General features: G+C 46.3%; 1 protein-coding gene across 1 annotated transcript in view; it reads right to left on the reverse strand.

The window, feature by feature from the left end:
* Positions 1–4,775: 4,775 nt before the first annotated feature.
* LOC115458802 (synemin-like) overlaps positions 4,776–24,614 on the reverse strand; it is a 70,501-nt gene continuing 50,662 nt past the window's right edge. The window contains exons 3-4 of the mRNA XM_030188614.1: positions 12,009–12,082; positions 4,776–10,388 (exon numbers count right to left, since the gene is read on the reverse strand). Coding sequence (XP_030044474.1) covers positions 5,572–10,388; positions 12,009–12,082 — 4,891 coding nt within the window. The 3' untranslated portion in view covers positions 4,776–5,571. The remainder of the gene's footprint in view (positions 10,389–12,008; positions 12,083–24,614) is intronic.

Here is a 24,614-nt window from a genome sequence, read left to right on the forward strand (position 1 = left end):
TCCCAAAATTTGCACATAGAATTATAGGATTAGGTCGATCAATGTTTAAGTTAGACGTCAGCATTTAGCAGGCGTAAGTCCCACACCCAGCAGTTAAGCGTGGATTTTCGCCTAAACGTGATTCTATAAAGCACGCTCGCCCTTTATAGAATCATACTTAGCGCCAATTTTTTTTGGGGGGGGGGGGCAGATAGACTTTTGAGAGCCATTTACCGAATTCCCTCTAAGGAGGACAAGTTGGAAACCTTGGCTTCTCTGGTTCTCAACTTGATGCTCCAGCCATTGGCTTACTTTACAAAGTTAATACACATGTCTAAGGTGTAATAAAATTAGCACAACAGTAGAGTGTTGAAAACTAAGCAATCAGAAATATCAAGTTCCAATCACCATTATTTTTAATGAATGTGTAGGAAAATAACTTGAAAAGTGAATTCATAAACGCCACAGGTCAAGCATTTAACAGTAGCAGAAACCAAACACCTCTACATTTTAACTGAACGAAGAATTATTGGATAGGCCATCTATCTAAAGATCAATTTATAAAACGTACTTTTTTTTATCTTAATAAAGTTTAGTTTGATTTTAAAAAGTAGAAAAAAAAAGTGCTCTTTATACCAGTGTCCATAAAACTAGAAGTCAGCAGAGAGTATCCCCTAGAAAAAGCAACAAAAACCATGCAGAGAGGTGATTCGCTGGCTGTTCATAGGAGTTTGGATTGTCACAATAGTGGAGAGAAGGGATAACATCTGAGAAAGCCAGACTGGCAAGTTAACAAAATCTGTAGACTTTGACAGATGTGACAGAGAGTCCTACATGCTCCCAGGCCCCTTCTTTCCAGTAAAAGCCTAAAGTGCATTAGAAGAAGCTGGCTAGCATTCCAAACATAAAGGGCCTACTTCAACTGGAAAACTGGCACCAAGCACTGTCCAAGAGGAGAGCAGCTGTAGACTGCATTCTACTCCAAATATTGAGAAGCCCTAATCTGGCCCCATGGTTGTGACTCTGCCGTTTCTGTTTCCAACCTGCTCCCATAAATCAGCTTCTTCGAAGCTTAAGAAGGAGCCACAGTCATCCACTCAGGCCCTGAGAGTCACAGGTGCACAGATTCGGAATCGCTCCCTCCCTATCTAACATGCCCAGGGACCTTTCCTAGCCACTTTTACCTGAGACATTAGTTCAGTTTCTAGTCTGATCAGTGATTTACTTCCTCAGAATTGTTTTTTTCTCAGCCCTTATTGTTAACAGGTGTTCTATGTACCAATGCCAACGATTGTGTAATCTTCAAGAAAAAACTAACTTTTTAAAAGGAACACTTCCAAACGAATTATAGAAAATGCCTTACTTATTTATTTCTACACTAGACGTTGAGCCCGTAAAAACGGGCTAGTATAGGACGGGGGGGGGGGGGGTTGAAAGGCCCCTTCTCCTCGCCGCTGCAAGGCCCCCCCCCGCCGCCGAGCTCGCCGCTGCCCCCCCCCCCGGAGTCGCCGCCACCCCTCGTGGGTGAGGGCGGGACACAGGCAGGGAAGGAAGGCCGACGGCAGCTCAGCTGAGCTGTGTGCTGCGTTGGCGCTGTTTCTATAGCGGAGCGAGGGCCCAGGTGGAGGGTGGGTGGTGGCGGCGGCGACTCCGGGTGGGGGGAGTGGTGGCGGCGACCTTGGGGGGGGGAGCGGTAGCGACGGCGGTTTCATCCCTCCCCTTCCACAGTAGAGACCCTCTCTGTCCCGCCCCGTCATCACGTATTGACGCGGGGGCGGGACAGAGAGGGTCTTTAGTGCGCATTTGCGAGTGAGTTCGGTCACTCGCCGTTTATATGTTTGATTCCCTTCCATGACAAACTGGAACCAAGCTATGAAGAAAGACAAGAAAAGATTTAAAAAAAAAAAAAAAACTTAAGAGACAAAGCCGTGAAGGTCATGAACGAAACCCAAGTATGAGCTGCAAACTCTGTAGCTTTATTGTGAAGCTAAGAATTCTGATGTCAAACAACAATGAGCACCTCTGCAAGGAAGCCACTAAGAAGCTGGGAGAAGTCAACAAGGCCAGGTCTTCTCCATGTTTAAAAGATGGAGAATACTAAGCAGCCAAAATATTACCCAGAAACAAGTAGCACAGGGGTGGCAACCCAGTCAGATTTTCAGAATTTCCCTAATGAATATGCATAAGATTTTTTGCATATAGGAAAACTCTAACTAATGTAGGAGAAAGCAAACCCAATGTAATATATGTAAACCAAAATAAAGGAGTTTGACTTATATATAACCTGATAGTGTGGAGGTGTTCCTTTAAATTGGTGAAAAACAGATAGATTCACCCTTAAAGCTATTGAATCTTAACAAAACGAACCTCAAATCTCCCAGCAAAGAACTCTGCAAGAATATTGTCAATCCCTTGCATAAATGGGAGTAGAATACTATCATAGGTTCTGTTCAAGAGAGAATAGAGAAAAAACCCCCAACGCAAAAACTCATCAGCTAGATGAGAAAACCGAAAGGGATAAAAAACTCTCTTTCTCTCTTGAGCTTTGTATATACCCAATACATTCAAACGAACACCAGTATACCCACACTATCCCAAAATCACTGACTTCAGCCAGTAAAGGACTGCCTGCCTAAGTCCCATACGGGGGGGGGAAAAACCTAGAAGTTGAATTGTTATACAGCTTTAAATATATATAAAATGATTTTAGACAGTATTTACAGCAGTAGTGAGGAAAACCCTCTTTCAAGTGCCAGAAAAATACTAATACACAAAAATATACTTAGCTTGAATGGTATGAAACAACTCCAAGGAAACCCTCAGTCACAAGGACCCCCCACGTAGGAACTCCGGAGCCCTAAGTAAACGCTGCGGCAAAAAAACCGCCAACCCTTCGACAAAAGCGCCTTGTTTCGCCACCCTCGTGGCTGCCTCAGGAAGGGCGCTAAAAATCCATCTGGAAAAACCCAATTCACTCTGCGAACTAAACTGGCAGTGAAGTAAATCCCAAAGATGGCATAGGAACTGAAACTCCGAGTGAAATACAGCTTTTATTTTAAAAAACGTAACGGAACGTCATGACGTCATAACGTAAAAACGTCATGACGCCAAAACGTAACCTGTCCTGATGTCTAAACAGCCAAGAACACCACGCCTCCCCAAAGGATTCTCATTAATAGTAAGCATTCCATTCAATGTTCCTATTTAACCCTTGAGGAGCGACTGTTTTAAGTGTGTAAATCCAACGCTGTTCCCTACGCCAGAGTATTGTTTTTAAATCCCCCCCTCTCATACCCATATGTACTTGGTCAATAATCATACATTGTAACTGATTAAACTGATGTTGAGCTTGTTCACAATGGCGGGTCATAGGTGCATACATTAAAAGCAGTGTATGCATGTATATTCATTGGGGAAATCCTGAAAACCCAACTAGGGTTGCGGTACTTGAGGACTGAGGTCGCCCACCCCTGCACTAGGAGGAGTCTGATCTCAGTGGGAGAAGCATCTACATAGCTCATTCACTAGCATCCACGTAAAGAGGAGAGTTTATGGTGGCAGGGGCATAGCCAGACCTCAGCGGGAGAGGGGTCCAGAGCCCGAGGTGGGGGGCACAGTTTAGCCCGCCGCCACTTTCGACCCCCTCAGCCGCTGCCGATCCCCCCCCACCGCCAACCCTCCCCCCGCTTTTGACCCCCACTCCCGCCGCCGACTCTCCCCCATCACCACCAGGTACCTTTGCTGGCGGGGGTTGGGGATCTGTTTCTGTGAGTCCTGAAGAAGACTTCGACTGGCGAGGGTTGGGGTCCCCCGCCATCAAAGGTACCTGGCGGCGGGAGAGGGGGGTCAAAAGTGGCGGGGGAGAGTCGGCGGCAGGGGGGGTCAAAGTAGAGGGGGCCAGGGCTAAACCTGTGGGGCCCATGCCCCTGTGGCCCCACCTAGCTACGCCCCTGGCTGGTGGTGACCCTGTAGACACTGATTCCTGAGAAAATCACTTTTGTCTGTGAATCCTGACAAAATAAACACATAGGGTAAATTTCTGGGAGGTTTTTTGGCCACTGTGCACATAGCCGGTTAACCCAATACTTCTCGGCTGGCAGGTCTATCTGGCTGCTTCATGTAGCCGGTCAGCCAATGATTATTGGAGCTATTGGGCTATGTTGTACAACACAGCTGGTGACCGGGCTAGTCTCTAAGTGGTAATATTCAGCCAAGACAGTCGGCTATCTCACGTTGAATATTAATGCTTAGCTGACTTAAGGCTATTCAACTTGCCAGGAGCTGTTCCTGGCCGGTTAAATAACAATGAATGTCGGGCGGATGGGGGTTGATATTCAGCCAGTGACGCTCAGCGTTTTGTTGACCAATTCTGCTGTATACCTAGGAATTCAGCGCTGGGTTATGTCTGAACTTCCAGGGTTGCAGAGCCAGCTAAAGCATAGCTGGTTAAGTGCAATATTCAGCACGCGCTGACTTTGATGTGGTCCTATTTATAAGGTTACCTTGACTGGTTAAGTGCTGAATATCAGCATTTAGGGGGTCATTTACAAAATGGCGATAAACCCACTACAGGTTTATCACTTGCTAAAACGAAAGTACTTCCAGGCTACCGCAGCAGTCCGGCAGTAGTTCCCACCCCTAGAATGCGCCATTTCCGGCGCTACAAAAATATTTAAATTTTTGTAGCACCAGTGTGTACCTGGCAGTATTAGCAAGGGAACCCTTACCGCCACCTCGATGGGTGGCAGGGAGCTCTTCCCCCCCCCCCCCCCCCCCCCCTCCAAATGGGTGCACGGCAAGTGCTTCACTTGCTTCACGGCCATTTCTTTAAAAAAAAAGAAAACCTATCTTTTACCCGCTCTGGTAAAACGGGACCTCGGCGTGCGTCAAAAACCACACGCTGACACCGGCACAGGCCCCCTTTTGCCGCAGCTTCGTAAAGGACCCCTTAACTTGCTAAGTGTCGACTCTGCCTCCAGGACACCCCCAAAGTAGCCGGTTTTACTTTAACTGGTCATTTTCAGCGGCACTGCTTCAAAATCTCCCCATGGATGAACAGCTGCTGAAGCTCATCGGTACACGGTGTTCACCAAATTCAAGCCAACATATTTGGGACACTCTTATGCATTGTCCAGTAACAAAGCTTACTGCGAATTCTTCAAATGCTGTATATTTGTTACTATTCCTAGCACAACCTGGTATGTAGCAAAGATGAAAAATCAACTTAGACATGTTATTGGTTAGTCAAAAATATTAAATACTACACTGTAAAGTCCAAGCACATAAAAAAAAACATTCATTACAAAAGTTCCTGTATAACCTAAGACAGCTGGTAGCAGAGATGAGCCATTGAAAACATTCTGCTGTCCTAATGCAGAAACATCACTTCACCATTCGGAGAATTTTGGCACAGGGAATGGCAAGGCCTGTCTTGAGACACGAAGCTTATTGTAGGGTGCAGAGAGGTATCCGCAATGGAAAAAGTGTATCAATATATAGGAGGACGTCAGGAAATCCACATTCTCCTCAAATAGGCGGGATCTTGGGAAAACAATTTCCAACGCTGGCATCTTAAATTGCATTCCTAATGAATTAGGAATCACTCTCATTGTCTAGGTAGATAATAGCGATTTTCTTCTCATCAGAAATCACCGATCTTTGGTCCACCATTCTTTGCAACTGCAGTGTTTTATCAAACGGAGACATATCGATTATTTGCTGCCCGTAGGCCTGGATATTTTCACCATGAGAGTCGGAGGAAGCACTGATTTTTTCCTCTTTGCCATTTTCCCTTTCATCATCCTTCTGATTATCTTCAGATACATTCTGTATCCAACTGACTTCAGGCTCCTTCGCCGACTTTCTACTAGAAAATACCATTGAATGTTCCTGGACTCCAGCTGCATCAGAAGGCACTGTTGTGAGTTGAGTTATATCCATATGAAAGGTGAAAGATTTTTCGTTTGGCCCTAACTTAATATGCTTGACTGATCTGTTGACATCCGTGCACTCATCGAGCTGAGAAAACTCATCAATAGCACTAGATCCCAGCGTTTCAGAAACAGGTCCTTCAAATATTATTTCAGAAGAATGAAATTCTTCTGGGCTTACTTTAAAATGGTGACTAGATCTGTTATCTGTAGACTTTTCACACTGAAAATGATCTCCTGTTTCACTAGACCCTAGGAGTTCGGAAACAGGTCGTTCAAATATGATTTCAGAGGACTGAAAGTCTTCTGGACCTAATTTAATGTGTTTGATTGATCTGTTGATATCTGTCGTCCCTTCAGGCTGAGAATGAGTCCCTTTCTCGTTAGTTTTTAGGATTTCTGAAATAGATCCTTCAAATATGATTTCAGGTGAATGACAGTCTGTTGTATCCAGTTTAATATGCCTCATGAATCTATTGATATTTGTAGAATCTTCAGATACAGAATGATCTCCTGTATCACTAGACTCCATTGATTCAAAAATAGGTTCTTCGAATATGATTTCAGAGGACGGAAACTCTTTTTCACCTAATTTAATATGGCCAACAGATCTAGTGATCTCTGTAGATTCTTCAGACAGAGAATGATCTCCTTTATCCCTAGATCCTAGTGTTTCAAAAATAGGTTCTTCAAATATGATTTCAGAGGACTGAAGTTCTTTTTCACCTAGTTTAGTATGTTCAATAGATCTATTGGTATCTGCTGACTCACTGGACAGAGAACGATCATCTGTATCACTAGACTCTAGAATTTTAGAAACAGGAACTTCAAATATGACTTCAGGAGAATGAAATTCTTTTGCATTTAATTTAATATGTCTGATGGATCTGTTTATATCGGTGGATTCTTCAGACTGAAGAAGATCTTCTGTATCATGGGACCCAAGTTTTTCAGAAACAGGTTCTTCAAAAATTTTCTCCTTGTTACTCTCGATGTCTTTAGGACTTAGCTGCAAGTGATCTAACAAATCTCCTGTTTGTTGAAGGTTTTCTGTACCACTAAGCTGGAGATGTGTAGAAATGGGGCCTCCATAGACAAATTGTTGATGGGTGTGAATCTGCTTTGAGCCTAATTTAATATGGCTTGTAGCTCTGTCAATATCTGTTGAGAGATCAGCCTCAGGTCGGGTTTCTATAACACTGAACTCTTGAGTTTTGGAAATAGGTCCCTTAAATATTATGTGTTCAGTGGTTTGACTTTCTTGAGGACTCAGCTTAAAATGCGCTGTTGAACTGTTGCTGTTAACTATAGCTTCTGTCTCAGACATTCCACCTCGATCACATTTCTCCACATTTTCAGAAATGGGCCCTTCAAACACAATTCGTTCAGTAGTTTGAATTTCTCTGGAGCCTAATTTAACGTGCCTTATAGATCTGTTGACATCTGTTGAGCCTTCCCTATCACTACACTCTGACATTTCAGAAATGGGCCCCTCGAACATGATTTGTTCAGTACTATGAATCAGTGTTGGACCAATGCTAATACGACTTACAGATGTCCTGGCATCCGATGAATCCTCTGTCTGTGAAAGGTCTGCATTACCACCCATTTCCAGTGATTTAGAGATGGGCCCTTCAAATATGATCTCTTCAGTAGTATGAATTTCTTTTGGACCTACTTTAATACGATTCATAGATCTTCTAACATCAGTAAAACCTTCAGCTGGAGGAAGGTCCCCTGCAACAACTGCATCTAACACTTCTGAAGTAGGTCCTTCAAATATGATTTCTTCAGTAGTTGGACCTACTTTAATGTGCCTTACAAGTCTTTTGCAGTCTGATGTCTCTGACCATGGACTGTCTCCTGTGGAGCCAAACTCTGCTTCAGAAGCAGGAAAATGAGTGACTTGTTCTGCTGTGTAACATTCTACCCCATCATTACCTTTCAGTGTCGAGGAGCTATAAAATTCTTGACCCGTGTAAGGCCTAGATTGATTATTAGATAAAGATGTATCTATCTGTATGTTGATGTCACCGTTCACTGTGCTTTCAGTCTTAAGGTTTTCAGAAATGTCATCTTGCTCAGACTGCAGCGATGCCATATCACTCATTCTACCTTCAGTGTGTCGCATTGCATCAAAGTTATCCTTGTCAAGCATTTGTGATATATTGATTTCCGCAACAATGGTCACCACACCACTATCGGTTGTTTGTTCAACTTTTTTAATGTCTACTGCCATGTTATCAGACTCTGCTTGACCACTGCCTGTTAACGCAGACAGTTCTTCTCTAATGCTTTCAGGAAGACTTCCCTGCAATTGGTCTAATGCATCCTTCAGTTGATGCTTAGGATCCTTAGTTTCCTGGGATAGAATTTCCTTTAATGATGTCTGGAAATCATGTGGTATTTTAATTTCTTTCTCAGTTACAACTGCTTCCATGTGAGCTGTTTCTTCTTTGGGTTGCTCTTGTCTTAATCTGTATTCACGCGCATTTCCCTCTGTGCTCTGGCTTGCAATTTCTGATTGGCCTGAGCCACCATACTCATGCAAGCCACTAACAGTTCTCTTACTCTGTGTGCTCTGGGAAAATTCATCTTGCCAAGAATACTTAATTGTTGACTCTTCTTCTATGTGAATCTGTCCATATAAGGAACCATCATCTTGATCATGGACTAAAGGATAGTCATCAGGAGTAGATACGATATAATTTAGCTCTTCTCCTGTATCTTCTTCCTCAGTTACTTCTTCTACATTTGCCATCTGTCCATGAGGTTGCACTTTGTTTCTCCTTTCTTCAGCTGTCAGAGCTTCACCTGTACCATGACTACCATAGGTACCGTCCAAATCTGTACAAGAATCATCTACTTCCTCTACATGGAATGGTGTGGAAAATTCACTTTTCTCATCCATAGCAGATCCCAGTAGCTCCTCCACAATCTCAACATTAACTGACTTTTTCCCCAGATCCTGCTTTCCTTTGAGGCCAGAATGAATGATATTTTCTATCAGACCTTCTGCTGCTGTTCCTTTTAAATCCTCTGGAATCATTCTTTTGATATTCTTGTTTAATAAGGCTTCTAGATCAGCTGTATCAGTGAGGTCTGTATCATCCTCCATGGCAGACTGTACCGTTATCTCCGTTTTTACTGTGCCATCAGCTGCATGTTCTGTCCTTTCAACATAGGTCACTTGCGCACCTTCAGTTGTTTCCCAGCTATCAGGTTGTCCAAAATGTTTAAAAATATCAGCAACTCCTACATTTCCTGCTAGAGTCTCCTTCCAAGAAGTCTCCTTTTCAGATCCCTTTGTTTCTGTTCCTTCATCGTGTATCTCTGTGGCTTCAGTAGGCTTAGTGGTCTCTTCATCACTGTCAAGACCTCTTGAAGCTCTAGAATGTAATGTTCCCTCTGACACTTGTCCTTGAACGTGCTTTCCTACGGTAATTGGTATTTCATACCCAGCCATGTTTTGAGATTTTTCGTTCACAGCAAAGCTTTCATTGTCTTTGAATGACTTGCGTTCATTCATTTGTTCTTCTGGTACAACATACATCTGACCTGCAGCTTCATTTTCCAAACCCTGACCTTTTAATGTAACATTCTTCTCCTTTCTTGATGGTTTATCCTCGGCATTTGTCTCTTCCCAAATAAATAACTCTGTTTGTTTTACTGGTCTCTCTTCTTTTTTTGGTTTTTCTCTAGCTAGTGCTGCTTCAGTACCTATCTCAAAGCCATAACTTCTTTTTTCTCCAGGGAATTCTTTCCTTATTGTCGTCTTTTCTTCCAGAGTTGTCTCTCTCTCATTTTCCATTGCTTTACCTTCCCTTATTTTCTCACTTAGCAGAGTCTTTCCATCCACACTGTCTGCTTTACCTTCCTTGACCTTCTGGTTTGTTACAGCATATCCCTTCTCCTCAATTTGCTGATATCTTTTTCCTATAATGTCGGACTTCAGTTCGTAACCTGGAAATTTATTAAGGTGATCCATTTTTGATCTCGTATCTTGCAAGGTACCCAGCTTAAGGTCACCTCCCTGGTCTCTATCCAAGGTACGAATGTGTATAGTGGACTCTTTCACCACCGGAAATGAAGTAGGGATAGTTATTTCTCTTTGTCGTCTTTCAGGATCTATCTTTTGCTGAATTTCAGTGTTCTTTGAAAAGTCATACCTTGGAGCCCTTGTTCTGAATCCTGTGTTGGTCCTTGCAGTGCTTTCATAAGAGGATTCCTCCTTGACTATAACTGGAGTGCGATAGCCTGAGCTGGGCACGTCTTTCCACAAAACTCTTCCAGTGTCTGTTGTTGGTGGCCTGGGATGTGATGCCAGATTTAAGGAAGATACTGAGCTGCTGATGTTTGCAGTGTGTCTTTTGGATCTTGCATTCACGTTACTCCTGATATAAGGAAATGTTCTCTTGTCATTTTCTCTCCGATGTGCAGAGAACTCGGCTTTATGCTCAGAGGCAAACGTCCTGATGCCTGCAGGAAATATGTCAGAAAAAGCAAAGGAAGGTTGGTTAGTTTTTAGAATGAATCAATTTTCAATTCATGGCCTCAGGCAACATAGAGATCTGAAATAATAATATGCTATAAACATGGAGCAGAATCAGAGTCAAAATTCTCCTCCCCCTTTTTATGCGAAGCTCAGTATAAAAACGTAACCTGAAGGAGAGACCAAAATCCACCAAACGGTACACAGATGAAGAACAGAATTGGATAACATCCACGAACAAACTCAGCATGGTAATAACGTATTTATTAGGAGTAAATTCAGTTACTAGATGTGAGATTTGTTTGCCCAGTGGCGCTCCTGGGGGGGGGGGCCGTGGGTGCGGTCCGCCCCGGGTGCACGCTGCTGGGGGGGGGGGGGGGTCGCGCGCGCCTGTCCTCCGTTGTTCCATGCTTCTTCTCTGCCCCGGAACAGGTTCCTGTTCTGGGGCACAGAAGAAGCATGGAACAATGGAGGACAGGCACGCGCGGCCCCCCCCCCCCAGCAGCGTGCACCCGGGGGGGGGATTCCTTCGCAGGGCGTGTCCTTTCGCCGGGGGGGGGGGGGTCATGCTGCATCCAGGTGGGCGCTGCACCCGGGGGACGGGGCACATCGGAGATCCGCCCCGGGTGTCAGCCCCCCTAGAAACGCCACTGTGCGCAGCCTGAGGGGAAAAGCGACCACTTGGCAGGCAAGGTGGCAGAGTGAAGAAGAGCAGCGCTGGAGGAAGCTGGGGCCTGGGGGGGAACCTCACCAGCCAAAGCAGAGGCCTTGGCCCGAAGTCCAGCCTCCAAGGGGGGGCCTGGTGCCAGGGTTTTCTCTCTCCTGCTCCTGTCAGGACTCGATCACCTGGGTCACATCAGGAGCAGGAAAGAAATAGACACCAGTGCTGGGCCCCCCTTGGAGGCCCAGGCCCAGGGAATTTTGCCCCCTTTCGGAGGCCCTGATCAGACCAACGCAAAATCAGGGCTGCACAAGCACAGTGTATCCAGATCTAATTTCACCGCTTGTGCAGCCCTAATTTTTGTTGGTCTGATTTTTCACTCTTTGATCAATCTCCATCTATGCACCAAAGTGCCCTTAGAATTCTGGATTGCGATTGCGTTTGCTTGATTTTTTAAGGGCTAAGTGGTCAATATTTGTGTATGCCCATCAAGAGTTCTTATCAGTACAGGCCCCTGATGGAAGCACAGACATGCTGAAACACGGCCCGTGTCGGGTCTATTAATTAAAGATCTCCTTGTTTGTTCCAGTGTTGAAGGCCGTTTTGTGCTTTTGTTTTGTTGATCCAACTATATTCTTCATCTAAAAATGTTGTCTGAAAGAATCTTATGGCCTTATCGTTGGCTCACATGTGCCTAAGGCATCCTGCTCAGCTCCAACCTTCTAAGAGAGGGATTAGACCAGTTTGAAGCTTAGGGCTCTTGTATTTACAAGGTACAATTTCTATGCCTGGATTATCAGTCAATGCATTTATTTACAGAAGCCTTTAAGCTTTCACTCCGATACCGTTTGGTTATAGTCTTGTATCTCCTAACCAATAGGTACTGATTTATTGTAATGAACCAGAGTCCATGCTATACATTGAACTAAAGAGAAATCCCAAGTACCTGCTGGGACTTTTTTCCCACGAAGCTCAATCCACATGATCTGTTCCCTGTCGCTTTCTCCTTCCAGTAACGCCCTAGCAGGAAATAAAGAAAACGTTAACGTTCCTGAAAGTAGTCGGTGAAACAGAATCACACCCGCTGGCTCAGTAAATAACAACTGGAATTCAAAGGGTTAACCTTCATTGCTTTCTGCTTTCACAGGCAGATGATCAAAAGCCCCGCGCTGTTCCAAACAGCGCTCTAAAATGGCGCTGGAACAGCGCGGGGCGCTATTAGACCTATGATCAGAGATAATGCATGCAAATTTAAGCAGCGCAATTATCTCTGATTATGAGGTAGAAGTGCTCAGCACAATCCTCCCGCACTTGTTTGACAGGTCTGGGCTGGAGACCAATGAAAAGAGAAGGACGGCCATCTTTAAATCAGAAGATGGACGTCCTCAACTGCCCTGTTGCAGGGACGGCCAAATTTCAAGAGGGTGTCAGAAGTATAGTGACGGGGCAGTTGAGGACGTCCAAAATTTGGACGTTTCTGCAATGGGCAGTTAAGGACGTCCAAAATTGGATGTTTCTATGAGAAAGACGTCTTTCTCATAGAAACATCCAATTTTGGACGTCCTTAAGTGCCCACTGCAGAAACGTCCAAATTTTGGACATCCTCAACTGCCCTCGCTGGCAAATTCATGCTGGACATGGCTCCCCATTCCTCCCCAATGATCTGCAAACCCTAATGCCAGCTCGGAGCTGGCGTAGGGTTTGTCGTGGCCAGCGACCCAATCTTTGGCGCGCTGGATACTGATCATTGGGGGTGAATGCATTAAGCGCTGATTAGCATGCATTTGCAGGCTACTTACGCTAAGAGTCCTGGAGCGTGTTGTTTCACATGCTCGAGGGCTCTGATCATGGGGCGGTAGCAAACGCCGGCGCTAGTATGGCGCTAACAGCCTCTAGCGCTGGCGTTTGCTTTTGATCATCTGCCTGTCAGTGCATAACTAAAGAAAAGCCCCAGCCACACTGATACTTCATTAGCACCTCTTTCTAGCTACAGTGCAGTGAAATTGTAGTGAAATAGTAAAAGCATCTTGAAGTCTGGCCAGTTGGGAAAAAAATAATGAGAAGCTGAAATAATTCTTTAAAAGAAAAGCTTTCAGGATCCAGCTCCATTTTTGTCTGTTCAGAAGTGAGGTTTATTTGTCTCTTTGGGGATGTCACCAGGAGTGAATAAGAAGGGTGCCAAGCTTGGGGCTGCCCTTGTGAGTCAGGCTCCGAGTCTGCAAACGCATGAGTCAAAGAGAGAAGGGGTGCAAAAAAAACCAAACCCTGCCCAGGGCAGATCTGCCAAGTCTCCCACATTCAGCGGGAGTTTCCCGCTTTCACTGTTACATTCTTCTATGCCATTTGTTTTGCTTTTATCCCACCTTCTTAGTAGGTGGGGATCTTCTATATTTATTCCATACGTTGTAGGGATTAATACAGAGGAGACCATATGGTTCATCCAAAGAGATGGCTCTAGGACAGTAATCTCTGCAGGGGAGGCAGTGGTGGGGATCCAGAGCCCAAAGTGATGGGGCACATTTTGGCCCACCCCCGCCTCCTCACATACCTTGGCTGGCGGGAATCCCCAACCCCTGCCAGCTGAAGCATTTGTCCAGCGCTAGTCTGCACTGCCCTGCCCTGCTTTGCCCCTGTCGCGTGCGTGCTCGTTTTAATGAAATTCAGTATGAACGATCGCTCAAGCTCAATTTCATTAAAATGAGCATGCACGTGACATGAAGGGAAGAGCAGAGCAGGCAATGTGGCGGAGACCAGCGCTGGACAAACACTTCAGGGGCCAGTGGTGGGAGGCAGGACTGGAGGTTGGGAGGCAGGGATAGTGCTGGGCAGACTTATACGGTCTGTGCCAGAGCCGGTGGTGGGAGGCGGGGATAGTGCTGGGCAGACTTATACGGTCTGTGCCAGAGCCGGTGGTTGGGAGGTGGGGCTGGTGGTTGGAAGGCGGGGATAGTGCTGGGCAGACTTATACGGTCTGTGCCAGAGCTGGTGGTGGGAGGCGGGGCTGATGGTTGGGAGGCGGGGATAATGCTGGGCAGACTTCTACGGTCTGTGCCCTGAAAATGACAGATACAAATCAAGGTAAGGTATACACAAAAAGTAGCACATATGAGTTATCTTGTTGGGCAGACTGGATGGACCATGCAGGTCTTTTTCTGCCGTCATCTACTATGTTACTTCAGCTGATAGGGGTCCCCGACCCTCACCAGCCACACCAGGGGTCCCAGAGCCAATTTGAGGGGCCAAGCCCCTGTAGCCAGACACTGAGAACGCAGCCACCCTAGTCTCTGCATAGTGGACAATGTGCAACACTGACAAGTCTAACTTTTAGTATTCTCTGATCTTAACCCTTTAGTGTCCAATGTTCCCATCAATCTGTTCCCATATGGCTTATTACGGGAACATTGGACACTAACCTGCTTATTTTCGAAGGAGAAGTGTGGCCATCTTCCGACACAAATGGGGAGATGGCCGGCCATCTCCTAAACCCGGCCAAATCAGTATAATCGAAAGCCGATTTTGGCCGACTTCAACTGCTTTCCGTCGCAGGACCAGCCAAAGTTCAAAGGGGCGTGTCGGCAGGATACCGAAGGCGGTATGGGGGCGTGGTTAAAAGATGGCCGGCTTAGGCCGATAATGGAAAAAAGGCCGGCTGGTTCCAGGCCCTCGAAGGGAGGGAGGAGGGCCTAGAATTGGGAGGGACTGGAACTGGGAGGGAGGGGGGACTAGAACTCGGAGGGAGGTGGAGGGGGGGCAGGGAAGGGGGGACGGGGAGAGGGAGGGGGGATGGGGAAGGGGAGAGGGAGGGGGGATGAGGGGGAGGGGAGAGGGGACAAGGGGGAGGGGGAGCAAGGGGGAGGGGGAGAGGGGAAGGAAGGGGGACAGAGGGAGAGGGAGGGGGGATGAGGGAGGGGAGGGGGAATGCACCTGTAAAAAAACATTTCAGCACCCCCAATCATTTGAAAAGTTGGCTCCTATGTGTGGGACAGGACGGGAATGGGGCAGGGATGGGGACAAAACCTGCAGAGCCTACAGCACAAGGCCAGAGACAGAACCTGCGGAGATAGGGTGGGGATGGAAACAAACTTTGTCCCCATGTCATTCTCTAACCAGAACCAAAAGAGTATGGAGATTAGTTGATAAAGTTTGCTTTTTTATATTTTTATTCTGCCTATCAGTAACGTACAATTCCTCCTTTAAACCTCAATCTTTAAGTTCTCAAAGCACAAAGCAAAATAATGTTCACTTACCAGAGAAAATGTCCTCTTCTCTCAGAACTTCTCAGAAATCCACCCAAAACCCACTACCCCCAAATGTACACCACTACAATAGCCCTTACGGATGAAGGGGCACCTATATGTGGGTACAGTGGGTTTCTGGTGAGTTCTGGAGGGTTCAAAGTTTCCACCACAAGTGTAACAGTAGGGGGAAGTATGGGCCATGGTCCACCTGTCTGCAGTGCACTGCACCTGCCACTAGACTACTCCAGGGACCTGAGTATTACATCTGAGGCTGTCATAGAGGCTGGTAAGTAATGTTTTTTAATCACAGTTTTGGGGGTGGGAGGGGATCAGTGACCACTGGGAGAGTAAGGGGAGGTCATACCTGATTCCCTCAAGTGGTCATCTGGTCATTTAGGGCACTTTTTGTGCCTTATTTGTTATGCAAAAGCATACGAGATGAAATTGCGTCCTTACGAACAAGAACCCCCACACAAGCATAACTCGACACCATGGGTCAACGAAGAACTGAAAAAGTTAAAAACACAAACCAGGAAACTCAAACGAGCATGGAATAAAACAAAAGATGAACATACACTCAACACATGGAAACAAATACAAAGAAAATACAAATACGCAATAAGACAGGCCAAAAGATCATACTATAAAACCAAAAGAGGGACGGATTACAAAGACATGAAGAAATAATACCAACTCATGAACAACCTCCTAGACACCAACTTGGTCACTACCATGAATACAGATATCCCATCTGCAGATAAACTTGCAAAGTACTTCAATGAAAAAATTGTAACCCTACGCAACACGCTACCTCAGAACAACACCGACATTGAAAACATCCTTAATGAATTGGACCCATCCATTGGAGAATACCCGGCAGATCGGACCTGGTTAAACTTCGCCCTCCTTACCGTCGAATCAGTTACCCAGGCGATTAGTAGGTTTTCCAACACTCACTGTAAACTAGATACCTGTCCCAGCTACCTAATGAAATCCGCCCCTGACCGCTTCATAGCAGACCTCACATCCCACCTAAATTACATGCTTCAGCAAGGTCTCTTCCCTAAGGAAAATGGAAATATCCTACTCACCCCGATACCAAAAGACACCAAGAAAAAAACAAACAAAATTACTAACTACTGTCCAGTAGCATCTATCCCATTGGTGGTCAAACTGATGGAAAGCATGGCAACCAAACAACTTACAGATTACATAAACAAATTCTCAATATTACACGAATCACAGTCAGGCTTTCGCCCACTCCACAGCACGGAAACAGTATTACTCACTCTTCTAACCAAATTCAAGCAGGAAATAGCAACAGGTAAAAGCATCCTTCTCCTCCACTTCAACATGTCTAGTGCATTCGACATGGTAAACCACAATATATTAATAAGACTACTAGATAAGTTCAAGATTGGTGGAAACTTACTTAACTGGATCAAGGGCTTCCTAACCACAAGAACGTATCAAGTAAAATCAAATTCAAACATATCATCACCATGGAAAGCAGACTGTGGAGTACCGTAAGGACTACCGCCATCACCGATCCTATTCAACTTAATAATGACCCCACTTGCCAAGTCCTTATCCAACCATGGCCTTAACCCTTTCATATATGCAGGCGATGTCACAATATACATTCCTTACAAAACCAAACTGACAGAAATCACCAACGAAATCAAGCTCGGCCTGAACATCATGGATTCGTGGGCAAATGCATTTCAACTAAAACTCAATAAAGAAAAAAACTCATTGTCTCATCCTCTCATCCCAACACAGCGCGGACATCCCCACAAGTAGCAACACTGCAGATCACACCCTTCCTATCTCAGACAGCTTGAAAATCCTCGGCGTTACAATAGACCGTAACTTAACCCTAGAGAGCCAAGTGGCATCCACAACAAAGAAATTGTTCCACTCAATGTGGAAACTCAAACGCGTGTGTTATGATTGGGGTCTGAACCCCTCTCAAACTTACCTCTTTCCTGGGGGTCAGCTTCTTAGCTGGCTTCTGTTTCTTTTCTCTGTCCTTTCTGAGCTGGCTCTGTCTCTCTGTGCTGGCAGCTTCCAGCAGCATGGCTCTAATTGTTTCACTATACTGCACCTGTGTGTGTGTTGCCTGAGTTGCTGTACCTCTCTTTGGGTGTACTGGCTTCAAGTGTTTCACAGTTTTGCATTGGTGTGGGTTGGGCCTCTCTGGGTCAGTGTGCTTTTGCCTAGGTCTAGGGAGTGTGACATCATCAGGGAGGGCCTTGATAAGGAAGTGGTGTTGTTTCCTTCGGGGCCTTTGCAACAGTGGTGTTTGCTGTAGGTAGGGTGGTGCAGTGTGCACTTCTGACGTTGTGTCTAGTTTCCCTGCTTGCTTTTGCTAAGGTCCAGGTTAGTGTTAGTGCAGTGTGCACTGGTGACTGTGTGTTTAGCTTTCCTGCTTTTCCCTTATGGTTCCCCTGCTTTTCCCTCTTGGTTTTGGAAGCATTGCTATGTGTAGGGCTTTGGAAGCTCTGTTGCTGATAGAAGTACTTCAGGGTTTGGTGTTGTTAGGAACACTGCAGAGTTTGCTGTTAGAAGTACTTCTGGTGTTTGTGCTATTGGGAGCATTGCAGTCTTTGCTGTTGGTGTTTGGTGCTTTAGAAGCACTTTTGGCTTATGTGTTAGCTTCACTGCTTTTTCTTTGTGGCTCCCCTGTCTTCCCTTTTAGTGCTAGGAGCTCTTCTGGTTGCTTGCCAGAGTAGTGCTTAGGAAGCACCTTGTTAGTTGTATCTAGCTTGCTAGAGCAGTGCTTAGGGAGCTGGTTAGTTCTGTGTTTAGCTTATTAGTGTAAAGCTCTGCTTGTAGCTTGGTGCTTAGTAGCACCTGTGTTAGCTTTGTGTTTAGTTCCCTGCTCTGTTAGTTTAGGGCTTAGGAAGTCCCTTTCTTGAGCAGGGATTAGGAGCTCCTGTTTAGTATAGGGCTTAGGAAGTCCTTTTTGTCAGTTTACTGTTAGGAACACTCCTGCTAGTTTAGGGCTTGGGAGCACGTAGATTAGTTTAGGGTTAGGAGCACTTCTGTTTCCAGTCCTGGTCCCTATGTCATCCGGTATCCAGTAAGTCCTGTCGGCTACTCGAACCCAGGAGCTCAACTCTTGGGGGGCTTAGTAGCTAAGTACAGGTGAAGCTGTTGGACCAGTCCAGTGTGCTCCAGTCCCGTGTTCCGGTCCTGTGTCCTCCAGTCCGGGGGACCAGTCCAGGGTGTTCCAGTCTGGTGTGCTCCAGTCCAGTGTGTTCCGGTCCGGTGTGTGTTCCAGTCCTGTGTCCTCCAGTCCGGGGGATTCCAGTCCATGTGTTCCGGTTCGCTGGGCAGTGCCTGCAGTCCCTGCCGGTGTGCTTACCCAGTGTTGGTTGGTGGGTTTTGCCTGCTGCTGTCGCTCCTCGTCAGCAGCCCAAGGGCTCACGTTTGCTCCAGAGCCCGGCCCCGCGGGCTCTGAACCTGAGAACCTGACAGCGTGAAGCAATTCTTCCCGAGGGAAACACTTCGCAACCTGATACAATCAATGGTACTAAGCCACTTAGATTACTGCAATGGAATTTATGTGGGATGTAAAGAACAAACCTTAAAGAAACTTCAGACCGCTCAAAACATGGCAGCTAGGCTTATATTTGGTGAAACGCAATTTTAAAGCGCAAAATCCCTCCACGAAAAACTACATTGGCTCCCAATCAAAGAACGCATTGCCAGTACCTCCCAAAGCAGTGTGGGATTTGTAGTGCCTGATCCTGCCTGCTGAAGTCAGTGCTGTAAGTCCCATAATGCAACATGTTGGGGTGGTCAGAAATCCAGGACTGTTTCCAAAGCTCTGGTCTGGAAGGTAGTTAACTTTACTACTATTAATCATTTGCACTGTACACATTATACATAGGTACTTTTTCTGTCCCTAGAGGGCTCACAATCTAAGTTTTGGTACCTGGGGCAATGGAGAGTTAAGTGGCTTGCCCAAGGTCACAATAAGCTGCAGTGGGCATCAAACCCTGTTCCCCAGGAACAAAGTCCACTGCACTAACCACTAGGCCACTCCTCCACTAGCAGTGGTTCAACCAGAATCTCAAATAGGAGCAACAGATTCTTGACCTTGTAAGTAGTATACTATCCACCTTATAATTGAAAGAGAAAAACGCCTAGATTTCGACCCAAATCAGGAGATAGACGTTTATCTCACAAAAACGAATAAATCGGTATAATGGAAAGCCGATTTTGGACGTTTTCAACTGCACTCCATCGCGGAAGCGTACAAAGTTGACGGGGGTGTGTCGGAGGCATGGCGAAGGTGGAACTGGGGCGTGGTTATCGGCAAAGGAGAGATGGGCGCCTTTCGCCGATAATGGAAAAAAAGTATACGTTTGTAGCTAGAATTTAGGGCACTTTTCCTGGACCCTGTTTTTTCACGAATAAGGCCCCCAAAAGTGCCCTAAATGACCAGATTACCACCAGAGGGAATCGGGGATGACCTCCCCTGACTCCCCCAGTGGTCACTAACCCCCTCCCATCACAAAAAATGATATTTCACAACTTTTTATTTTCACCCTCAAATGTCATACCCACCTCCCTGGCAGCAGTATGCAGGTCCCTGGAGCAGTTGTTAGGGGGGTGCAGTGGACTTCAGGCAGGTGGACCCAGGCCCATCCCCCCCCCCCACCTGTTACACTTGTGCTGGTAAATGGGAGCCCTCCGAACCGCCCCCCAAACCCACTGTACCCACGTGTAGGTGCCCCCCTTCACCCCTTAGGGCTATAGTAATGGTGTAGACTTGTGGGCAGTGGGTTTTGAGGGGGATTTGGGGGGCTCAACACCCAAGGGAAGGGTGCTATGCACCTGGGAGCTGTTTTACCTTGTTTTTTTTTTTTGTAAAAGTGCCCCCTAGGGTGCCCGGTTGGTGTCCTGGCATGTGAGGGGGACCAGTGCACTATGAATCCTGGCCCCTCCCACGAATAAATGTCTTGGAGTTATTCGTTTTTGAGCTGGGCGCTTTCGGTTTCCATTATCGCTGAAAAACAAAAACGCCCAGCTCAAAAAAAGATAAACGTCCATGTTTTACGAAAATACGCTTCGGTCCGCCCCTTCACGGACCCGTTCTCGGAGATAAACGCCCATGGAGATAGACGTTTTCGTTCAATTATGCCCCTCCACGTCATACTTTGTATTGTTATTTGAATAGTTTGACTGCTGTAATTGGCTGTTGCTCATGTTTGATCTATTCTTACTGGTGACTTGCCTGCCTGGTGCGAAGGTGGCGAATAGATAGGATTTTAGATAGTGCTGGGGAGGAGCCGGCTGTCTTGGTACATGTGGGTACCAATGACATAGGACAATGTGGGAGAGAGGTTCTGGAAGCCAAATTTAGGCTCTTAGGTAGAAAGCTCAAATCCAGATCCTCTAGGGTAGCATTTTCTGAAACGCTACCCGTTCCACGCGCAGGGCCAAAGAGACAGGCAGAGCTCTGGAGTCTCAATGCGTGGATGAGACAATGGTGCAGGGAGGAGGGTTTTAGATTTGTTAGGAACTGGGCAACATTCTGGGGAAGGGGGAGCCTATTCCGAAAGGATGGGCTCCACCTTAACCAGGGTGGGACCAGGCTGCTGGCATCGGCATTTAAAAAGGAGATAGAGCAGCTTTTAAACTAGAAACGGGGGGGGGGGGGGGGGGGGGGGGGGGGGGAAGGCCGACAGTCGTTCAAAAGCGCCTGGTTCAGGATAAGGTATCTTTAAAGATATCACCAAAACAGGGAAGATAGGGTATCCTGACAATGAGGTTGCAAAAGAGACCGTAGTAGATCAGGAAGGGCATAATTGAACGGAAACGCCTATCTCCATGGGCGTTTATCTCCGAGAACGGGTCCGTGAAGGGGCGGGCCGAACTGTATTTTCGAAAAAAATAGACGTCCATGTTTTATTCGCCAAGTTGTGAGCTGGGCGTTTTTGCTTTTCAGCGATAATGGAAAATGAAATCGCCCAGCTCAAAAGCGAATAAATCCAAGGCATTTGTTCGTGGGAGGGGCCAGGAGTCGTAGTGCACTGGTCCCCCTCACATGCCAGGACACCAACCGGGCACCCTAGGGGGCACTTTTACAAAAACAAAAAAAAAGGTAAAGGAGCTCCCAGGTGCATAGCACCCTTCCCTTGTGTGTTGAGCCCCCCAAATCCCCCTCAAAACCCACTGCCCACAAGTCTACACCATTACTATAGCCCTAAGGGGTGAAGGGAGGCACCTACATGTGGGTACAGTGGGTTTGGGGGGGGGGGTATGGACGACTAAGCATTAAGCAGCACAATTGTAACAGGTAGGGGGGGGGATGGGCCTGGGTCCACCTGCCTGAAGTCCACTGCACCCCCTAACAACTGCTCCAGGGACCTGCATACTGCTGCCAGGGAGGTGGGTATGACATTTGAGGGTGAAAATAAAAAGTTGTGAAACATCATTTTTTGTGGTGGGAGGGGGTTTGTGACCACTGGGGGAGTCAGGGGAGGTCATCCCCAATTCCCTCCAGTGGTCATCTGGTCATTTAGGGCACTTTTTGGGGCCTTATTCGTGGAAAAACAGGGTCCAGGAAAAGTGCCCTAAATTCTCGCTATTTTGTTTCCATTATCGGCGAAAGGCGCCCATCTCTGATCGCCCGATAACCACGCCCCAGTTCCGCCTTCACCACGCCTTCGACACGCCCCCATCAACTTTGTCCGCATCCGCGACGGAGTGCAGTTGAAATCGTCCAAGGTCGGCTTTCGATTATACCGCGTTATTCGTTTTTGTGAGATAAACGTCCATCTCCCGATTTAGGTCGGAACTTGGGCGTTTTTCTCGTTCGATTATAAGCAGGCAGGTGTCCTAAAATAAAAATCAGACAAAAGATTGCAAATTAATACTGTCAAGTACTAAGCATTATGTAAACAGGAACAACAAACATAGTTTGAAATGTCTATATGCGAATCAGGGGCGTATCTGCGTGGGGCCACAGGGGCCTGGGCCCCCGCAGATTTCGCCCTGGCCCCCCTCCCCGCCGTCAACCCTCCCCCGCTGCTTACTTTTGCTGGCGCCGAGGTCCGACCCGCAATCTCCGTTTTTCGTCTTCCTCCGTGGCCATGCTTCCAGGAAGTAACGCTGCAGTGCTGATTCGTTGAATCCAGTTCGGCGTCTGACGTCAGACGTCGAACTGGGGTCAACGAATCAGCACTGCAGCGTTACTTCCTGGAAGCATGGCCACGGAGGAAGACGAAAAACGGAGACTGCGGGTCGGGACCTCGGCGCCAGCAAAAGTAAGCAGCGGGGGAGGGTTGACGGCGGGGAGGGGGTGGAGAGAGGCGGCGGCGGCGGCGGCGGCGGGGGGGGGGGGAGGGAGGCAAAAATGTGCCCCCCCTCTCTGGCTCTGGCCCCCCCTACCGCCGGATTCCAGATACGCCCCTGATGCGAATGCCAGGAGCCTAAGAAATAAGATGGGAGAGTTAGAATATATTGCACTAAATGAAAAATTAGATATAATAGGCATCTCTGAGACCTGGTGGAAGGAGGATAACCAGTGGGACACTGTCATACCGGAGCCGCTTGATAACAGTGATCATAATATGATCGGATTTGATATTAGCTTTGAAGTAAGTATACATAGGAAATCAAATACATTAGCGTTTAACTTTAAAAAAGGTGACTATGATAAAATGAGAAGAACGGTGAAAAAAAAAACTTAGAGGAGCGACTGCGAGGGTAAAAAATTTACATCAAGCATGGATGCTGTTCAAAAACACCATTCTGGAAGCCAAGGCCAAATATATTCCACGTATTAAAAAAGAAGGACGGAATACCAAACGACAGTCGTAGTGGTGAAAAAGTGAGGTGAAGGAAGCTATTAGAGCTAAAAGAAAATTCTTCAGAAAATGGAAGAAGGAACCGACTGAAAATAATAAGAAACATCATAAGGAATGTCAAGTCAAATGCAAAGCGCTGATAAGGAAGGCTAAGAGGGACTTTGGAAAAAAGATTGCATTGGAGGCAAAAACACATAGCAAAACTTTTTAGGTATATTAAAAGCAGGAAGCCGGCAAAAGAATCGGTTGGACCGCTAGATGACCGAGGAGTAAAAGGGGCGATCAGGGAAGACAACGCCATAGCGGAGAGATTAAATGAATTCTTTGCTTCGGTCTTCACCGAGGAAGATTTGGGTGGGATACCGGTGCCAGAAATGGTATTCAAAGCTGACGAGTCGGAGAAACTTAATGAATTTTCTGTAAACCTGGAAGATGTAATGGGGCAGTTCTGCAAACTGAAGAGTAGCAAATCTCCTGGACTGGATGGTATTCATTCCAGAGTACTGATAGAACTGAAAAATGAGTTTGCGGAGATATTGTTAGTAATATGTAATTTATCCTTAAAATCAAGCGTGGTACCGGAAGATTGGAGGGTGGCCAATATAACGCCGATTTTTTAAAAAGGTTCCAGAGGAGATCCGGGAAATTATAGACCGGTGAGTCTGACATCAGTGCCGGGCAAAATGGTAGAGACTATTATTAAGAACAAAATTACAGAGCATATTCAAAAGCATGGATTAATGAGACAAAGTCAACATGGATATAGTGAAGGGAAATCCCAATCTACTACATTTCTTTGAAGGGGTGAACAAACATCTGGATAAAGGTGGGCCAGATGATATTGTGTATCTGGATTTTCAGAAGGCGTTTGACAAAGTACCTCATGAAAGACTCCAGAGGAAATTGGAGAGTCATGGGATAGGAGGTAGTGTTCTATTGTGGATTAAAAACTGGTTAAAAGATAGAAAACAGAGATTAGGGTTAAATGTTCAGTATTCTCAATGGAGAAGGGTAGTTAGTGGGGTTCCCCAGGGGTCTGTGCTGGGACCGCTGCTTTTTAACATATTTATAAATGACCTAGAGATGGGAGTAACTGGTGAGGTAATTAAATTTGCTGATGACACAGTTATTCAAAGTTGTCAAATCGCGAGAGGATTGTGAAAAATTACAAGAGGACCTTACGAGACTGGGAGACTGAGCATCTAAATGGCAGATGGTGTTTAATGTGTGCAAGTGCAAAGTGATGCATGTGGGAAAGAGGAACCCGAATTATAGCTACGTCATGTAAAGTTCCATGTTAGAAGTCACGGACCAAGAAAGGGATCTAGGTGTAATCGTTGATGATACGTTGAATCCTTCTGCTCAGTGTGCTGCTGTGGCTAAGAAAGCAAATAGAATGTTAGGCATTATTAGGAAAGGAATGGAAAACAAAAAATGAGGATGTTATAATGCCTTTGTATCGCTCCATGGTGCGAGCGCACATCGAAT

Source organism: Microcaecilia unicolor, unplaced genomic scaffold (assembly GCF_901765095.1).
Source record: "Microcaecilia unicolor unplaced genomic scaffold, aMicUni1.1, whole genome shotgun sequence".
Taxonomy (NCBI): domain Eukaryota; kingdom Metazoa; phylum Chordata; class Amphibia; order Gymnophiona; family Siphonopidae; genus Microcaecilia; species Microcaecilia unicolor.